The sequence below is a fragment of the Urocitellus parryii genome, chromosome 5 (assembly GCF_045843805.1).
Source record: "Urocitellus parryii isolate mUroPar1 chromosome 5, mUroPar1.hap1, whole genome shotgun sequence".
Classification (NCBI taxonomy): Eukaryota; Metazoa; Chordata; class Mammalia; order Rodentia; family Sciuridae; genus Urocitellus; species Urocitellus parryii.
The window spans coordinates 125,479,375-125,500,151 of NC_135535.1; the positions used below are offsets into that span (position 1 = coordinate 125,479,375).

General features: G+C 51.3%; 1 protein-coding gene across 1 annotated transcript in view; it reads left to right on the forward strand.

Annotated features, from left to right (window-relative positions):
• The first annotated feature begins 1,940 nt into the window (after nucleotides 1-1,940).
• The window catches only part of Ret (ret proto-oncogene), a 52,797-nt gene continuing 33,960 nt past the window's right edge, over nucleotides 1,941-20,777 (forward strand). The window contains exon 1 of the mRNA XM_077798610.1: nucleotides 1,941-2,184. Within this exon, the coding sequence (XP_077654736.1) occupies nucleotides 2,118-2,184 (67 nt within the window). The 5' untranslated portion in view covers nucleotides 1,941-2,117. The remainder of the gene's footprint in view (nucleotides 2,185-20,777) is intronic.

The following is a 20,777-nucleotide window of genomic DNA, read 5'->3' on the forward strand; positions in this document are numbered from 1 at the left end:
CGTTGCATCCATCTCTTCTCTGCTAAGCAGCTCCCTTCTGCTGCCCTGAGTTTCTAGACCTTGAATGAATGCCCTAGGTCCAGTGAGGACTGAGTCACCCTCTCCCTAAGGTCTCTAAGATCAGGAGACCCAGAGTTTCCTGTCTGCCCTCTACTGGATGATTCCCTCTCTGGTCAAGGCCCCTGGACAAGCCTGTGGGGAAAGGTATGCCCCCAATGCATATGTGCTCAAGGGCTCATATGGAAGTCTCTCCCCTTCCCAGATCTTTTTAAAGGAGAGGGCAACAGTCCCACTATGATGTCATGTGTTCATTCAGGACCCCCAAGAGTGAGGGTAGGGGGAGGGTGAAGACCTGAGGGAGGCCAGGCAAGTCCTTGAGACAGTCACAGAACCAACTAACCACCCTCTGGGAGGTGTGGAAGTGAGGCTATAAGCAGGTGGGTCGAGCCACCCACTTCACTCTGCATTCTCCTAGGAGGCAGCCACAGAAAGCCAGTTGTAGAGAGTACCCCAGCACTTCCCTGGTCACAGGCCTCAGTGCACAGCCCTGGTAGCCAATAGCTCCAAAGATGGGAACTGTCGGCATCCTAGAGAACTTCCCGTGGACAACTCTAGCTCCATAAGTCTAAAGGCCCAGAGCCCTAGAGGTATATGGCAGATAGAATAAGGTCCAGCGTCTGCAAGGTAGCTCTCCTGGGCTGGCAGACCTGTGAAGTGTGGCCCACCCATCAGCAGGCAGACTGTGGATATCTTGGCCCAGCCCCAAGTCAGCCTCTGTCTTGGCAGCTCCTCCTTCTGCCTGCCAGAGTGACTTCACTTTGACTTCATATCTGCAGAGTGATGTGCAGATCGCTTATTCAGCCCTGAGCTCAGCCAGGGATGAGGGTGGGGCTCTGCACACAGCAGAAGACAGCTTGTTCAGGGGCACCCTTGGCCCAGGGTTCTGGACTTGCATACCACAAGGCCCCATTCGCTTCCATTCCTCTATCCCTCTGCACCTAGGTGGAGGCCAGACCTCAAAAAGAAGGTGCAGGTTGGGTGAGAATGATGGACCTTCCCTAGAGGCCCAAAATCCACATACAACCTCACTCCAAGACCTTCCATTTAGGGTACGGAGGCTTCCTCTGGAACTCAATTCTGGGCTCCTGCTACCCACTTTCCTACTCTGTCCTACATCCTCAGAGTTGTTCTATTTAGAGGAGGACAGGGCACCCACCAAGCACCCCATTAGGCTACCTTTGAAAGGTGTGCCTGAGCCAATTTCCTGGTCCCATTGGTTAGATCAGACCTAGGGTTCACAAACTAGACCTAGGGGACCCCCACTCTTTCCACCAGAAGATATTGTAAACTAGAAGGCTACTCTCCCGCTCTCCTTTCTCTCCCGGTTTCCTCCACTCCTTATGCCTCTGGCCCCAGAAGAGGCCAAGCTCGCACCGCGCATCCTTCCTCTGAGAAATGGCGGAGGATGCGCTCCAAGACCAGAGCCTGGGAGAAGGGCTCCGGCCTAATCTCTTAAGACTGTTTGGGCGCACCGGCAGCAAGTCAGCCAGACCCTGCATTCCCACGTGGCGTCTCTGGGCGGCCAGAAAGGGCGAAACTCAAGGACCACAAGCAGGCAGACAGATGAGAAAGTGGATGTACATTTGCATGTTCGTGGATCCAGGAGACGGATAGCCGACCCGCACCGCACCCCATTCCGCAAGCACCCGGTTCTCACAGGCGCCGGGCCAGGGTGGCACAGCACGTCCCATATCCGACTCCTACCGGTGCCCCGCCTGCACCCCGCACTGACCCCAACTATATCCGGAGCCCCGCCCCTAACCCGCACCCTGGCCCCGCCCGGCCCGCGCCCCTCCCCACCCGCGCGCCGCCCCGCCCCTGCCCGCTGCTCGGGCTCAGCCCGCGACAGCCTTGCCTCAGTCCTGGGAGCGGAGCCCAGAGCGCAGCAGCCGAGGGCGCCCCGGAGTCCGCGCCCAGGGTCCCGCCCCGACGCACCGCGCCCGCAGTGTCCACTGTGCCCGCTGCTTCACGGGCTGGCATGGGGCGGCCGGGTTGAGAGCCGCACCTCACCGCCAAGACCCGCCACTCTCCAGTCGCGGCCCCTGAGCGCACCGGCGATGGCGAAGGCGACGTCCGGCGCCGCGGGGCTGCGGCTGTTGCTGCTGCTGCCGCTGCTGGGCGAAGGTGAGTCCTGGCTGGCGTTCTCGGCGGCTGGGCTGAAGTTAGCACTGCGCGCTGAGCGGCGGAGGGGACGCTTTCAGAACCGCGTTTGTTGGCGGCGGGCAGTGGGCAGCAGGTTGCGCGGTGGCTGGTCGGTCGGCCTCAACTGGGAGTGAGGTGGCGATGGCCGGAGGCGGGCAGAGCGCCGCGGGCTCAGTGCTGGGCGGGTCTTGGCGAGGAGAGCGGGACGCGGGCGGGTCAGCGAGGGGTCGGTGTCCAGAGCCCCTGCAGCAGCCGTGCGTCTTAGGCTGGTCTTGCCTCCAGCCGCATCTACGTCTTGGAGCAAAGCGGACGGATCATTCAGGCATTTGGGCACAGACAGGAGCTAATGGGTCAGGTAGCCACAAGATGCCTGCGACCTGCGCGGGGAGTTCTATTTCTGCAGAAGATCACTGTGTCCTGGTTTTCTTTTCGCGCTTCACTTCCGTGCATTCTCCTCCGGCTCTGTTGTCCCAGCTGGCTGAGTGGAGCAGAGGCTCTTTCATAGAAGATGGCTTTTCTCTTGTATTTTTGTTGCCCGCGTCTTTAAAATCCGAAAAGCCTATGGTTTCTGGGTTGTCTTCCCCCTGAGGGCCCTAGGTGGCCCGAGCCCCACCCGGCAACCAACAGACTCCTGCACCGCTGGCCTAGACTTACCTAGAGGGGCGGTTTTTGAGCTATAGGACGGCTCAGAGCGCTTCCTACCATCTTGTGGTATATGCGCTGTAGGATCCCAGTATTAGGTGTGGCCTTAGAAATGTTGGTCACTGCCCCCACTGCCAACCTCAGACATAATGAACAACAAGGCTGAAGAACTATTGACCGACTGTGTTGGCTGCACATTTTAGAGTCCCTCAAACTCGTCCTAACTTGACCCTCTCCTAGAATACTTAACATAGGCATCGAGCATCAAGTTTTCCTAGGAGAGGGAAAGAGCCCCGGCTACCCTCCCCCACTCCTTACAAAAGGAGGCTTTGGAAACGGAAGTCCAGTCACCCTGCCTCTATCCCCAGGTCCTGCACAGACTTTATATTCACAGACCTTCCCAAGGTTTCATTTGTGGTTCTGGTTCCTCAGCACAACAGAGACTGGGGTAGAATGGGTGCATGGTAGAAAAGAATGCAGGGGAGAAGCCAGTTCCTTTCATTGGGGAAGAATGGAAATGGGGAGTCTATTTCTAGGTTTGGGACTGTGGGGTCACAGTCAGCAAGGGGGAGGCAGGCAGGAGGCTGTGCACAGGACAAAAGTAAACACAAAAGTTAACACCCGAGTTCTAAAGCTATCCTATGACTTTGGGTTGCAATTTTGCAATGTGGGTGTGTGGTTAGTTGTGGGAAGCTCATGTGCTGGGCAACCTCCCCATGCCCTTCCAGCCTTAGCTGGGTGTCCACCAAGTCCTTAGGGACCAGGCAGGGGTGGGGTGGGTCTGGCCTGTGGCACTTGTGGGATGGCAGGTACCTTCTGTGCCAAGAAACCTGACCCTTGAGCTAGGTAATCACAGTCATCCTCCCCAATCCAAGGAACATAAGTCCCTGTCACCCACCACCTCCCCTGGGATGATCAAGAAACCAGGATTAGCGGCACTGGGGGTGGAATGGCAGCCCTGCATCCAAGAGGAGACAATTGGATCCTTTGGAGAGGCCTTCAAGAGCTCTTAATCAGAAGCAGCAGCTGTGGGGCTGCGGAGCTTTGCTCTCTTGGAGCTGCTCTAGGCTGCTACTAGGGAGCCCCCTGGGCTCACTGGGCACACACAGATAGGGAGCAGCTTGGCCTCCAACGCCCTCTTGTGGAAGCAATGGTCTAATGGCCCTGCCTGTTGCTCAGGAAATGGGCTGGGTCTCTAGAGGTGATGGGCCTTCCTTAGCTTACATTCACACTCACTTATGGTCATCACCAAGTCACACTGCACCCTTTCTAAGGAAGACATGCTCATGAGATTTGTAGACATGTACTCTCACACATTGTGGCCTTGCTCCTTACACCCCCACCCTCAAGCAGGTACCCCTGGAGACCCAGCCCCTCTCTACCTACTCTTATGTACTAGGATCTCATAGGTACACCTAAGGACACACACCCCTCACCTCCTCATATACTTGGACACTACCCATCATCCCCAGTTTCCCTGGAACTAGAGTTGAGAAACCTCCCTCTAAAAGTTATTTGAAGTTTTGGGCTTTTCAATGCTCAGCACAGCTACAGCTGCATCCATTGCATGGAAAAGGACTTGAGTCCTGGCATCTGGGGCTCCCTCTGCATGTCCCAGGCTGACCCACTTCTGCCCTCCCACAGCTTCTCAGCAAGTGTCTTGCCCCTCCTCTTCCTGGCCTGACTTCTTGGATCCTTCAGAGTGAGCACCCAGGGACACAGCTTTATTTCATTTTTCCTTTACATCCTCCCCTGTCTTTGGCCAGTGAAGACTTGTCCTGCCTTACCGGGTTTACCTGAGCCATGACCTATCTCCCCCATCCCAGCCACTGAGCCCCTCTGGTCTCAAGGAGCTGCCTGCACCCCTCACTCTGGACTAGGCCAGCTGGTGGGTTCATGAGGGTGGAGCCTGAAAGCAGATAGCAAATGGGAAAGTTTATTGAGTCCGTTCACCAAATTGCCTTTATTCTGTAGAATTGCTTTAGGGACTAGCTAAGTAAATCACTGTTTCCTTGGTGGTGTGAAGAAAATGGGAAGCATTCACGTAATGGGGCGCTAATGGCCTTTTAGCCAGGGGAGGAGAAAACTAATTTAAATTATGGTATCTGTTGAAATGGGAGCCCGGGGTGCCAAAGGGATGGGAGGCCCGGAAGCCACCACTTCCCCTGGGGCCTTCCTTTCTCTGCAGCCTAATAGAGGACCCTCTAGGTCCTCTTGCCTTCACTGGGGAAGGCTGAGGCCAGCAACAGACTCTCTGTTGGGGGCTCACAGCATGCTGATCCTTGGCATCATACTGCCAGTTTATTAGCTCACTTTATTTTCCTGACACCCTACCAGGGCTTGGGTTTTATTTTCCCATTTCATAGATGAGGAAACTGAGGATGCCCCAGTCTATGGACTCTGGAGCCCATGGAGAGCACAGAGGGATTCTTCCACCCCTAGTCCTCTACCTTTCCGCAAGCCCCTTCTCAGGCCATTGGTGGTGAGTACCAGGGTGGAGCTGAGGAGGGGTCCTCGGAGAAGAAGTGACTCTGCACCTAATCACCCACTCTTCAGGGCTCTGGGTATCCTGGGGACATCCTGGCCCAGATCTCAGTGTGACATGTGACACTGTGCTCACACACCTAAGCAGGGCCGCCTCTGGATCTCAGCAGAGTTCTTAAAGGGGTATCGCTTTCTTTGATGTCAGGGTCTGTTGAACTGGGAATCAGTACCAGGCATGGTCCTATAAGAGCCGGCCCAGAGAAAGACAATATGTGCTTTGGGCATGACAGGAAAATATCTATATACTAGTGTGGTGCAGCCATGTGGCCAGGATACCCAGAATGTGGTCCTTGCACCCCTCATCTGCCTGGGCACCAAGCATCTGATAGAGCTGCTATGCTGAGGAGAGGGATAGGAGGACAAGAGGACTAGGCTTCAGGGGGTAGAAGACTGGGGACAGACTGGGAGAAGGATGCACCCAATGGGTACCCAGGAAGCAAGGGCAGAGTTGAAGAGGCAATCCACCTCTCCCCTCGTGTGGCACTTCCTTCCATCCTTGGGCAAGTGGCCATGTTTGCACTGTAGAATTCCTGTTCCTGTGGGGATGGAGGGGGAGTCCTCCTGGTGCCAGGGCTGGACCTCCCTTCCCTCCAGGTCCTATCAGTCTGAAGATCTCAGTTCAGGCCTCCTCCTTTTCCATTTCTGCTGTGCTCTCCTCCTCTTTTTTCTCATTTCCACAATTGTTTTCTTGTGCGAGTGACTTAATCGTAACAATCATGTAGCAATGATCAGCAGGTGAATTCCCCCCAAAGGGGAAGTGCACTGGGCTCAGGGCTTTTCCACTGCTGTGGATGCATGTGGGGAGAACAGCAGAAGGGCCCCTTGAGTTGATATGTTGTTGCTTCTCATGAAGAGAAATGTAAAGTAAATCCTAAGCAGTTAACCCGTGTGTGTGTGTGTGTGTGTGTGTGTGTGTGTGTGTGTGTGTGTGTGAGAGAGAGAGAGAGAGAGATTTCACATAGAGGTCTACAACAGGCAGCAAGGCAAAGTTGGCATGAGAATGAGGGGTGGAATCACAGGTGAGATGCTGGCACAGGGGACCTTCTTTCTTCCAGGGTCTGCAAGGGCTATTCTCTGTGTCCTGTGGTATGGGGATGCTTCAGTCCCAGGGAACCTGTGGAGTCAGTGTGACTGACTCAGAGGTCAAGTTCACAGGTCTCTCTAGAAGCTATGACTTGGTACTGTTCTTTTAGGCACTGAATCTGGTTGGGCTGGAAGGGGTTAAAAGTTTACAGACTTCTGAGAGTCTGCTTCTTCCTTCCCCCATCCCACAGTAACAACCCTGGGTGTAGATTTTAGGGGCAGCAGAGACTGTGCCTCCTAAAGCAAGGCTCCAGTGCCCCTCTGAGAACCTTGGAGAATAAGGCTGTCTCCTGATCGAGGCCCTAGAATACTGGGGAGTCCCTGTGGACTGAGTCTTCCTCCTTACTTCTACCCAGTCCCCCCACCATCTTCCTTCCCTGAGCTCTGAGACCATAGACAGGTTCTGAGCCAGCCTAGGCCTCTTTCAAGCTCTGGCCTTCTAACTGCTTGATTGTTATCCTCCCTGAAGACCGACAGGTATAAAGCCAGTGAATCCCTGAGCTGTCCACGTGAGACCATGTACAGTGCAGGGAGGGACAAGAGGAGACAGCAAGATACTTCTGTTCTTCCCCCGATGAAGCTGGTTCTTCCCCTGATGAAGCTGGTTCTTCCCCTGATGAAGCTGGTTCTTCCCCCTAGAAGCCTAGCTGTGGAGCAGATGACACTGATGGGACCTTGAAGGTGGTTGTTCAGGCACCACCTGGACCCTGAGGAAAGCAGGTGGCCAGCCCTGAGCAAACACTTCTGTTTGCATTTGCTTCATGGGTGGCTCCACAAAGTACAGCACCATGAGCACTACCACAGAAGAGTCACCGGTGCACCAGGACAGTGAGTGCTCACACGGGGGTCCAGCTGGTATAGACTTTTCTCCTTGACCTCACTGATACCCAGTGGGGCTGGGCCTGGGGCTCTGCAGCCAACAGGCCATTTAGTTCTGGGACCTATTTAAGGGAGATGTCTATGGCCCTGCATCTCAAGTCCTGAGTAACACAAGTTCCTCTCCCAGTTTGGGGTGGTGGCTGCTGCACCTCACTGTGGTCCTGGGCCTTAGATCCTCTGTAACATGGAGTGCTAATGCCTGGGTTTTACAAAGCCCAGGGTGCCCAGGATATATCTAAGAAGTAGGATGACCCTGGAGCAAGAGGTAGGAGAGGCTGGACAATGTTCAGCAAAACTGATTCCGATTTCCCATGTGTGCCTTTGTGATTCCAGAAAAGTCTTACCTTTGAGTTCCAGAGAGGGGAAGGAAAAAAAAAAACTTACCATGAATTTTCTACCTCTGAGCCTTTGGACCCACCCATTCTACAGAGTTTTGAGGCACCAGACCTAAAGGAGACTATGTCATTTTGCTTGTGTTCCACAAGTCAAAATTCCATCACAGGGCCCTTCTTACTGCAGGGGAGGCTGGTGGTACAGAGAACACAGGTTGCATCCCATGCACATTCCTTGGGTGTCTCCATACTCTCAGTCTATTCACAGGCTTTTCCATGTAGGCCTCTCTGAACATTGTTCTGGTCAACACAGGAGGGCTGGGCACAGAAGCTGGGGGTGGGAGGAGATGGCAAATTATTACAATTTTATTTACTTATTTATTTGGTATAATTCATGTAACTGTTTCTCAATGAACAGTATAGTAACACTTGGCACATTCAGTGTTGTATGGGTTCCAACACATTTCCATCACTTTAAAAGGAACTCTATTACTGTTCCTGTTTTCCTTCCCCCTGCCCGGGCAACCACCAGTCTGCATTCTGTCTGTGGATTTGCCTATTCTGGATATTTCATGTAAACAGACCTTGCACCTGGCATAACTCAGCAATCTTGTTTTCAAAGTTCATCTACTTTGTAGCATATGCCAGGATGTTATTCCTTTTTAAGGATGAATAATATTCCTTTATATGGATATACCACTTTTATGTATCTGTTCATCTGTTGATGCACATTCAGGTGTTTTCCACCTTTTGACTTTATGAACAATGTTGCTGTGAACTTGATGTACAAGTATTTGAGACCCTGTTTTAAGTTCTAAGAGTGAAATCGCCACCAGGCACAGTGGTGGTGGTTCATACCTGTAATCTCAGCAGCTCAGGAGGCTGAGGCAGAAGGCTCGCAAATTCAAAGCCAGCCTCAGTAATTTAGTGAGGCCCTAAGCAACTTAATGAGACTCTGTCTCAAAAAATACAAAGGGCCGGGGATGTAGCTCAGTGGTTAAGTGTCCCTCCGATTCCCAGTTAAAAAAAAAAAAAGTATAATTGCTATGTCCCACCTACATTTTGGTTTTTGAGGAAATATAAACCATTTTCCACAGTGGCAGGATCATTTTACATTCCCACCAGCCATACACAAAAGTTTACAATTTGTCTACACCCTCACCAACACTTGTTAATTTTTGCTATTCAATTTGTTTGTTGGTTTGATTGATTGATTGAGTTTAATCCTAACCTAAAGTAGGTACAAAGTGGAATCTCTTTGTGGTTTTGGTTTGCACTTCCCTACTTACTAGTGATGTCCAGGACCTTTCCATGTGTTTACTGGTCAGTTGTGTATTTTTGAAGAAGTATTTGTTCAAGTCCTTTGGCCATTTTTTAATGGGGTGGCTTGTAATATGGTTTACTTTGGTCTGTCATAGTTTCACCAAGTACGGCGTCTCAGTCAGTGCCCGAGCCTCAGGTCCCTCATCATAAGGGGTCACCTGATGTCCTCCTGTGGGCATCGATTCACCATTGCCCCTTGGGAGCGTGAGGCTCTCAGAAGACCTGGGCTCTAAGGCCACTTGAAGCACAAAGGTCCTGGAAGGAATGGTGTCACAGCTGGTGCAGGAGAAGCCAATGCCCTGGAACCGCCCACTAAAGGACGGAGAAATGGGAAAGTGCCAGGAATCAGCAGCCTCCACCCCCACCCAACAAGGCAGTCTACATAGGAGCCCAGGGCTGCCCTCTCTCACTCAGCCTCTATCCAATCCACACTCTAAAAATAACCAGGCAGATCCGATATAAATTGATTACCGTAATTGTAGCTGTGATGTCATGCTCCTAGCCCTGGAGCCCTATTCCAGAGACGGCAGTGCACACAGAGGCAGTGGCCTCCTCTTCTACATCCCTAGACTGGAGGCCAGCTGGGGATGGGAAGGCCTTGACCAAGGAATGGGAGGAGGCTTTTATGGGCCCCAGCAGTCTGATTTGGTGCAGGGGACTGCAATTGGTGGAGAACTGGTCTCCCTTGGCAGGTGCCCTGTGTCCAGCCTGCCCTAATGGGGCTCCCAGGAAGAGATTCTGTCCCCATTCACAGCTGGAGATGTCGTCAGAGAGGCTGAGCACTGAGCTGAGCCACACACAAGTGGTTTCTACTTTTCCTATCATGTTGAGATCTCTTCTTTGGATCTGGGCTCATACTGTGTCTTATTGCCAGAGTCCTAGGAGAATACTTGTGGTCCTAATCCTGTTCTGGTGCCATGTCCCTCAACCCCAAGGAGCCCCATAGATCAGAGCCTGCCCCAATTTCCCTCCCACCCACCATCCTGCCTCTCAGCCTTTGGTCAGGAGGCTTATTCCATGAATGTTCCTGCACAAACTTCACAGGGACTCAAAGAGGGGCAGAACTTGAGCTGAGGGAAGCCTTCACTTTCAGTGCCACCCTCTCATTTTGCCGATGGGGAAACTGAGAGTCAGGGAGAGAGAGATATGAGTTGTCACACCTGGGGTGTCAGTGAAGGACCTGTAACCCAACTCTCTTCATCCCCTTCTCTGCATGACCACTCAGGTCCTGGGGTGGGGTTCCCTTTCATTCCTGGAGTTGAAGCCTTCAAGATCTTCACACCCAGAAGCTTAATCACAGGGCCCGGATGCCGGCGATATGCCCCCAGCACTGGTGTGCCATGTGCCTCCAGGATCCCAGCTGGTCTAGCCCCAGGCACTGGTAGAACCTGATCTCTCAAAGGCTCCCCAGCTTCCTTTTCTCCATCCTCCTACCAGAGCAGACACTGGGCCTTCTTTGTGCCTTCCTCCCCAGAGAGACACCTGCTTCTGCTCTGGACACTGGGTGGCCTCCCTCCCGAAGGCTGTGGCCGCTATGGTTTTAGCCCATGAGGAGGAGGACACATCGGAATCATGGGGCTGGCCTTCCAGCCACCTCCTGAGCACGGCAGCGGGCCCCCCCCCCCAGTCTTCCAAGCTGGCTGCTGGCACAGGAAGACTCGCTTGACCCAGTCACTTTGCCAGGTGCCTCTTATGGATACTGTGTCCCCAAGAACTATCCTTCCCCATTCTCCCCCTCCCCTACTTCCCCAAGGTGCAAGTTTTGTAGAACGCTACTCAAGTTTAAAAGCAGGAGGGCCTCTATACCAAACTTTGCAATATCCACCTTCCCAAGCGTTGGGTAACACCAGGACCTAGTGAGGGTGCAGGGAATAACCCCTCCGTGCTCAGTTCTCTTCTGTTCAGTGTGGATGGGCATGGGAGACCTCTAGCCCTGGATGGGTGCCCGGAAGGTGCTCCCTCCACACAAGTGGCCATTATTTGCCTGACCCTGGTGGGCAGGCACTGCCTCAGCCAACTTCCTCCTGGTCTCACCTTCCTGGGCCTTCACCCCATTTCACTGAAATATCAAAGAATCAGCTTGTACAAGGAGGTTCTTGAGGCACCTGCATTTTTGAGGAGGCTGAGGGAAGGTCACTTACAATGGTCACTTACGGTGGCATTGTTTTTGGACTGGGACCTCAGGCAAGTGAGTTGGTGGCCTGGAGTCCCAGGTCTCAGGATCCTGGCTTTTCTGTGTGTACAGCTGTCACGGAGCAGAAGAGCTGAAGTGCTAGCTCACTCTGTGTGTCCTTGGGCAGGGTACTTAACCTTTCTCTGCCTCAGATTACTCTTCTGTGGGACAGGAATCCTCATAGCCCCTACCTCGGACAGTCGGTGGCTTGATGCATGTGACGTGTTTAAAACCACCCTGTAGAAATCTTGGTTAACATCGAGCATGACCAAAAGGGCACTGGGATGAGGTGTAAAAATGCTCAGGAGTTTTGAGATATGTGGGGTGACTGGTTTGTTTAAATTAGCATGTGGACATGCTCTGAGTCATGGTTTCCTGCTGGGTGCATGGACAACAGCTGCCCCGTTTGGAAGCAGCAGGGTCACAGCCAGTGACGTCTTATCCCTGTTTTATGGAGGCTGGTGTACAATGCAGTGGACAGGGGTCAAGGAGCACCACAGAAAGCCCTGGAGCCAAGGGGGTCTGGTGACCTGCACCCGGTCATTGGCAGGCCACTTGGGTGGTCAGTTCTTTTCTAGTCATTATTTGCCCTAGGAAAGAAATTAATTGTGACCTAATTGGCAGTTCCTTTGCATAGAAACCGGAAGGAGCTGCCAGTGAGGCTGATGATTAAGTTGGTAGCAGCTGGGAAATCACATTTGGGCAAGAGTGTCCATCATCTCATCAAGGCCACTGCAGCTGGTCTGGGTGGGTGTGGAAGTGTGGGTGGTGGCGGTGGCACATGCTGAGTGCAAGGCTGGGGCCCAAGACCCTCAGAGCAGAAGGTTGGGTCTGTGTTCAGAGGACAGTCCTGAGGTGCCGGCTCCCCCAATGCCCAATTACTCTCAAACCTTAGCCCTGTCCCAGAACCCTTCCTCAGCTACAACAGAAATGAGGAATCCTCATAGCCCCTGCCTCTGACAATTGGTGGTTTGATGCATATGACCTGTTTAAAACAGCACTGTAGAAATCTCAGTTAATACTGAACATGACAAAAAGGGTGTAAAAATAGACGGGACCAACGCTTGCTGATGACCTAGGGTGTAGGAGAGAGGTCCCAGTTGCAGTTCCACTATGAGTGTGAGATATGAATGTGAATTCTGCACTGACATTTCCCAGCACTGAGTAGGAACAGAGATGTCTTCATTCTGTAGAGGGAGCTCAGGTGACATGTATGAGAAAGAATTCTACACAGTTTGAGAGATGTGCCTCGGGTATACAAGGATAGCTGTGGCTCCTCCTCTGTCCAGTTGCTCTTACAGGCCACCAGCCGCCCTGCTGGCTGGGGTCGCAGTAGGACAGATGTCTTGAGAGACACTGCACTGCACTCTGGATCCTCTGCTTTACTCCATGTAGAGGACCAGACTGGAGGGATGATGTGGCCAGAGCCTTGAGAGTTGTACTGTGCTTGAAGTCTGAGCAGATGAGCCAGGAGAATTTGGGGCAGGAGACTTAGAAGCCTTGGGAATAGGAACATGGAGATCCCCATAGTTCATTTCAGGAAGCCCTGACATCCCATGGGTACTAGGATAGCTGCTTGTTCCTCCCTCTGTGCTGGGCATCTAGGTTTCTCTTACCATGTGTTCAACCCAGACCAAGATAGCCACTCATGGTGCCTTCAGAGGCACAGGCTTCCTGCCGAGGGTTGTTCATAGAATTTTGAAAAGAACAAATCAAAATCTAGGGCTGAGGATGCGCTGATGACTAGTATTGAACAATAGGAAAATAGCTGCCTCAGACAATTATTGAGCACCCAGTACATACACTAAGCTATCTATACATCTGCAGAGAATAGCATTTTCTTGATGGTTGTGCAGAGGCTTAAACTCAGGGCACCAGGTCTGAAACAAGCGGTCAGACTTTCTACAAAGGTAGCATTGGCTTGTCAATACAGCTGAGCCAAGATCCAGAAGCCCAAGCTTTGGTTCCTATGTACCATCAAGTTACTAAAGCCTGCCTTATGCCTTTCCTTTACACCTTCGCCAGGGCAGGCATCAGGGAAGTTTCCGAGATTCAACAATAAGCAAGACAGACCCACTGCTGGCTCTGTGAGTGTTTATAGCACAGCTTTCTTAACACATCTAGCGAGGGCCAAGTCTGGCAAAGTTGCTTTCACTTGGAAGCCCTCAAAGCCATGAGAATGGTAGGTAATGATGGTGGAGGTGGTGATGATGGTGGAGAAGATGGTTATGGGGGAGATGGAGATGATGTTTATGATTACAGTGGTGATGATGGGGATGGTGGACATGGTGATGATGGTGTTGGTAGTGATGAGAATGGAAGTGGTGGGGATGAGGAGGGTGACAGGTGCTGTTATCTGAGAACTTCATGTGCATTGACTCAGTTTAGTTCCTGACAGCCCTGTGAGATGGGAACTTTGAGTCTCCTTGGATGCATAGGAGAAAACTGAAAAACAGAACCTGTATCCCTTGTCCAGGCCAGTGCCCCTACCCTGCCACACTTGGTGTTCTCCATCACCCTAAATGGAGTCCTCTCTTGCCTGCACAAGCTGCTCAAAATGCTTCTTCTGCCAGGTTCTCTAAATTCATGACTTTCTGGCCCCAAGCAGCTGGGCTTCTTGTTCCAGGCAGCATTTACCACCCGCAGCTCTTTCCTCCTGAACTGTTCTTACTATCTCCATTGCCTTCAGCCCATTCTTCCTGCCCCTCTGTCCTGGCTGGGCACTGTCTCCTCTTCCCTGGGTGCTGTACCCCTTAGGACAGCTGCTTCTCTGGTTTCAATCTGTGGACGGCTCTCCTGCCTGCCTCTCAGTCTTTTTCAGAATGGGCAGTTTAGGTCTGCCCAAGCCCCTGAGAGATCATATTTTAAAACTGATAACAGAGACAGTAGTGCCACGTGGAATCGGCAAAGCAGGGAAGCACCTTCCACATCAGGCACACTAGACATGCCCGGCCTCCACAGGTACACACGCTTCCTACACTCTCAGGTAAACGTGGCCCCCAAGGCCCAGGTCCCTTCAGGACTCCTAGAGCTGGTACTTCCCTCTCAGGCCCTCCTCAGCCCCTGCGCGAGCACAGTACAGCCATCTCCTGTGACTGGCAGACAGAGGGTACATCACAGAGGTGTCCAGTGCTCCTGCAAAGCAGTGTCTTCTTTCTTCTCTGCAGGGCTATCAGGGGACTTGGTGTGACTCTCCTCAGGGTTCATCCCCAGGATGCTTGGCGTGGAGTATCCCCACCATCTGCAACACCTCTGGCTCCTCAGATGGCTCCCACCCAGGGTTTCCACCCATTCAGATGGAGCAGATGCCTTGACTGAGCATCAACATGTGTGACAATGCAGGCTGTTCTGACCCTTGGCCCGTATTACCTCTGCATCCTGTGATCAGGGGAACAACAGGAGGTATACATACAGACCCCAGAGTCCACCTTCCTGAGAGTCCTATTGAGGGCTACGGGCATCCCATTGTCAGCAGCCTTACGTTCTAACATGTTCATCTCTGAAACCTAGGAGTCCTCACTAGGGAAGGGGCCATCTGTCTATTCCTCGTCAGCAAGCTCCCTGCCCTGCATAGGGACGGTGTGTGTTCAGGAGCCCTGGTCATCTGAGTCTATTTCATGACCGAGTGGAGGCTTCCAGGATGGCTATTCCCTTCGCTACTCAAGGAAGTGCTCAGAACCCGTTTGCTGTCACTTGTCCCCAGGTGGGTGGGCAGGATGGGGAACGGATATTAGTTCTTTCTATATGGCACTCCTAACTATGCTGGGGACCATTCTCTAGAGGTATCTAGATGCTTAAAGGATGTTTCTGCCCTAGTCCTGCCAAGAGCATGGTATCGGGAAGGGCACCCCCAGCTACATGAATATTCCACACAGTTGGGGAGGCACCAGGAACATGGCCAGTCCCACCTGCTCTCATTGCAGAGACTCAGACAGCTCTCTGAACTCTCTGGCTTTGGTTCTTTCACCCTCAGAACTGTGCTAGTGAGAAACCCCAGGAGGATGGAGTGATGAGTGAGAAAGAACAGGTCTATTCCAGGAAGAGAACTGGGGGACACCTGTCTGCTTCATCCAAGTGCCCTGAGAGTTAAAGGAATGGAGGCCATCCAGGTTAGGGCTTGCAGTGAAGGCTGGAGCTGGAGCAAGGGCTCACCTGGGGCAGCAGGTGGGACTTGGGTCGGTGGGGAGAACAGGAGGGAGCTGCACCCTGGGCAGAGCCAGTGCTGAGGCCTGGAGTCAAGGAGCAGATAATGAGAACGTGTAGGCAACAGCTGCACATCCAGGCTGTGGTTGTGCGGGAGTGACAGGGTGCGCTGCACATCTGTAAGCAGGCCAGTGCCCCCAAAAGGCACAGGAAGACACCTGGGAAAACAGATTTGTGTGGTAGCTGCCTCACACAGTGGGAAGCCAAGAAGTCACTGAATCTCCAGGGTCAGAGGCCATGAGTGCTATCCCACAGGTGCAGGGAAGACAGGGAATTGGAGAAATGGAGCAGGATATAGTTAATCCAGCATAAGAAGCCAATGCCTCATGGTTGTTAGTAGTGCTTCTGGGGTTGGCCCCTTGCATGTGTAGATAGAGGCTTGGAAGGGGAAGGATTCCGCATTAGAAGATATTCAAGACTGACCTGAGTCTAAGCTGCCTTCTATGTGGGACCTTGGGTGGGTCCCTGCCTTCCCCAAGGCTGAATGTTTGTGCTGAGTCTTGTCCTGGGGCCTCAGATACCCACCTAAGGCACTTGGACCACAGCCACACCATGAGCCATGGGCTCTTTCCCCATCTAGTCAGGCACAGTGGCCCACACCCGTGATCCCAGCACTTGGGAGGCTGAAGCAGGAAGTATTTTATCATTGTGATGGTATAAGACAAAACCCCAGGCCACTTTATCATGGTATTCCTTCTCATTATATTTAGTTCTTCCTTTTGATTTTAAAGTAAATTTCAACCCAAATAACTTTTGTGGGCCCTGGGCACTATACCCATGCCACCTGCTAGGGCAGATGGTGCCATCAGGAGCACACAAGCAGCTGTACCATGGCCGCCTGTCAGGAGCTGAGGCTACCTCCTCTGCAGGCTTCCCACCAAGGATCGGTGCAGGTGAGCAGGCCAGTGTGTGCCCTCAGGTCTCCCCTAGTCCTGCATGCCATGGTCTTGTGAGTGACTAGCAGCCAAGGTAGGAACTGCCGTGGAATCCAGCGTGCCGAGGTCTTTACTCGTCCTGTGGCAGGCAGCCCTGTGAGTCAAGGGTGAGATGCCAGATGAGCTGAGATTATGGCTTTTGCTTGACCTCAGTCCTGGCAAACGTTGTAGCTGTGGGCACTTCTTTAAAACTGGGCTCCCAGAGCAAGACACCAAAAACACAGGCAACAACTATAACAACCACAAATGGATTGGACTACATTAAAAGTAAAATTTTCTGTGTAGCAAGGACACAATCAATATGTATTTCATATAACCCATGGAATGGGAGAAAATATTTGCAAGTCATATATCTAATACAGATTAATATCCAGAATCTAAAAGCACTGCTATAACTCAACAACAACAGAAACCCAATTCAAAAAATGTGTCAAAACATTTCTCAAGCAGAGGTTTACAAATGGCCAATAAGATCATGAAAAGATTTTCAATATTACTAATCATTAGGAAAATGCAAATCAAAATCACCATGTGATACCACTTACCACCCATTGGGATGTCTACTATCAAAGCTATCAAAGAAATAACAAGCAACAGATGCTGTCGAGGATGTGGAGCAATTGGAACACTTGTACACTGATGGTGAGAATGTAAAATGGCACAGCCACTGTGGAAAACAGTATGGACGTTTCTCAAATAGACCTAGTAATTCCTCTTGAGTATATACTCCAAATAATTGGAAGCAGAGTCTTGAAGATATATGTTTATACTTATGTTCACAGCATCATTATTCATAATAGCCAAGAGGCAGAAGCAATTACACATTCATTGATGGACAAATGAATTAACAAAATGTGGTACACGCAGTATTTGCCACGGCATATTATTCAACCTTAAAAAGGGGAGTGAATTCTGATACAGGCCACAGCTCAGATGAACCTTGAAAACATTACGCCAGGTGAAATAAGCTAATCACAACAAAATACATACTGAGTGATTCCTCTCAGAGGAAGTTCTTAGAGTGGTCAGAGTCATTAAGACAGAAAATTGAATGGTGGTTTCAGGGGTTGGGAGAGGAAGGAAGAAGGAGTTGATATTTAATGGGGACAGAGTTTGAGTTTACAAGATGAAAGTAGTTCTGTGGATGGATGTTGGTTATGGTTGCACAGTTATGAATGTACCTAATGCCACTGAAATGTTCACTTAGAAATGGTTTAGCTGGTCAATTTTTTGTCATGCGTATTTTACACATAACCATTTAAAATAATTTAAAAAATCAGATTCTTATTACTCCCTCCTCCAGAATTGTCGTTAGCAGTAGAGTTTCCCATAATCTATGCTTTCTTCCTAAAAGCAAAATTAGATAACAGTCTTGTGCCAAAGCAGCCTGCAGCTGCACAGAGCACCGTGACCACAGGGCCTCTGCAGCCCGCTGCAGGTGCCCCACCTGTGCATGCGTGCTGTGGTGGACAGCTACCAGCTGGCCATGCTCCTTGGTTACCGGTAAATCATTTCCTGAGCTGAAGGTGAGTGGTTTTATTCTCAGCCTGAGGTTTGTTTGCTCAGAGCTGGCTGCTGGCCTCATCAAGGCCACTAGTGAACTGGAAGACACTGCTCAGGAGGGCCATCTGCACAGTGCTGTCCTGCTGCTGATTGTCTAACAGGCTCCCCGCACCAGTGAGACCACCCAGAGGGTCTGATTTCACCCACCTCCCTGGCCCAGCCCCTGCTGTTCCTTTTCAGATTCTGACCATTTCCTAACCATGCCCAGCCCTTTCATACTCCTGTCCACGGACCCACTTCTTTATTAGTTTATTTGTGGATTCATTTATTGGCTCACTCACTCATTTGTACACAAGTTCATGGGTAGCAGTTGATGGATGTGGCTGGAAGGTGAGCTCTTATGTCATAGTAGGGTGAGTTGGGGACAGATATGGCCCAGCTTCAGAACCTTGGTGAGGTGTTGTATTCTGCACACAATGGGCAGAAAATGCAGAGCACTACACAGAGGGTGCCATGGTCTTACTGTCCCTGGCTGCTCTGTTTCAAGTGGCCTGTGGGGTTGAAAGTGGGCCCAGGGAGCCACACATGACCTAGAGGATGGAGCACGATGAGTTGGGCTGGAGGTGGCCGTAGGGATTCAGTGAGCTAGTGAAAGGGGTGAAAGAGGAAAGGTTCTGGGTGACTCAGGTAGGTGGCCTGAATGACTAGGAAGGATGGTACCATGATGGGGTGGAGCAGAATGAGGGGAGCAGGTTTAGTTGGGAAAGTCAGCTCATTCTCCAAGCCAGACTGAGATATAGGAGTGGATGGATAATGGCTATGACAAAATCAGGGACAAAATCAGGGCTGAGGGTGGAAATGTCATGGTCATCAGCATAAAGAGTAAAGGATGGCTGCTCTTGACTGGGAAAGAATATAGACAGAGAACAGGTAGCTGACAATATCTAGTACAAGGTTAGGCCCTTGTACTAGTCCTTTTTTGTTACTATAACAGGATACCTGAAACAGGTTTCTTTATGTAGAAAAAAAGGTTTGCTTTGGCTCACAATTCTGGAGGTGAAAGGTCGAGCAACTACATCTAGCAACACCCTTCTTGCTGGCAGAGTCCCACAGTGAGGCAGGGCATCCCATGACAGAAGACAGGGAACATGTGTACATGTGTATGCATGTGTTCATCTGGTCTGCCTCCTCTTATAAAGTCACTAAAATTCAAGCATGGGAGGTTCACCCTAATACCTTCATCTAATCCCAATCATTTCTAAGCACCAAAGTCAGATCAAGTGTCCATCCTGTTAGTACATCACAATGGGGATTTAATTCAACATGTGAAGCCTTGGGGGACAGATACAAATCACATAGAAACCATGGCAGCTGAGGAGGAGGAGGAGGCGGCCAGCAGAGGGGGTGAGCAGGCACGGATGGAATCGGAATGATGCTGGTGAACACCAAAGACAGAGGAGGTCCTCAGAGCTGCAGAAGGAGAGAGTGAATACCAGGGGGTAGGGGCAGCTGCCAGAGTGAGCACAGAGTGCCCAACAGAGCCAAAGAAGCAGAAAGTCCAAGAGCCCTGCCTTCAGAGGATTAAGAAAATGACCAACCACACAGAATTCTCTACCCCGAAAAATAAATAAATTGCCAAGATTAAAATAAAACTGTTTAAAAAAAAAAAGGCAAGCCACAGACTCCTATAACAATGAGTGGGATGGGGCAGGAATGCTTTTTTGGGAAACAGGGATCAAACTCAGGGGCACTGAGCCACTGAATCACGTCCCCAGCACTATTTTGTGTTTTTATGTAGAGACAGGGTCTCAGTGCCTCATTTTTGCTGAGGCCGGCTTTGAACTTTGGCCATCCTCTTGCCTCAGCCTCCTGAGCCACTGGGATTATAGGGACACTTTTAAATGCCAGTTCAGTTGAGCAGAGGCCTCAGGGCTGGTGATTGCTCATTCAATGTAGACAGTCTGTAAAAATGTATTCTTTTGTGTCAAATATTTGACTACAGTAAAGAAAAAACAGAATGGGAAGTGGGAGGGGAGCAGTGAGGTAGACGGGTCATATCCTGAGAGGATGACTGCCCAGCTCTAGGCTGAGGGACCCCCCACAGGGACAGCTGGTCTGCACCAGGGAGAATCACCTCCTCATACCCTGGCCCCTGAGGGGGAGCCACAGAGGTCTGTTTCCCATTCTCAGGAAGATGATTGCATTAGGAAATCGTCTGTTAAGAAAATTCTGCTGGGTCATAATAAAACTGTCATCTGCATCGTCTGCCGCTTGTCAAGGGTGGGAGCGGGGCTGGTGCCTGAGAGGGATTCTGCAGGAAGGGTCTGCCCTGCCCAAGCAGTGGAGTGGCTTCTAATTTCACCAAGTGCTTGAACTGTACCATTCTTGCAATTTTTTTCCCCTTCCTTTGAAATTCTGAATTCCAGCGTTTCTGTGGCCATCCTGAAGAGATGTTTAATTGCCTGGAGCTGCATTTGTGTTTATGCACAGGATGGCATAAACTGTATTTCCTCCGGTCGACTTACCATGTTTGTGCCAGTGTCTGTGAATAGCAGAGGTGGAATGAGGGCCCTAGGGCATCTACAGGGAGGCCTGCCCAGGTCTGCCCTGGCAGGGTCAAAGGGTAGCGTGACTGCCACAGATGATGGTGGTGAGGTCCCAGGAGCTTCAGGTGGGCCACGTGTGGCTTTCAGCGGGCATTGGGGGCAGCCAGAACTCTGTGCAGAGCTAGTGACAGTCAGCCCCTGCCTCAGGCAGCCCAGTAGGCATGACTGGAGCATACAGTGCTGGGGCCATGCTTAGTGTGTCTGCACTGAGTGCACGAAAGAATGTATGCAAGAGTAGGTGAGCAGCAGCGTGAAAATATCTGTACTTGTGTGGGATGGTGAGGGTACAACAGTGTGCAAGACTGTGACTATGACAATATGTGTGACTCTGTGTGTGCTTATATATAAAAAT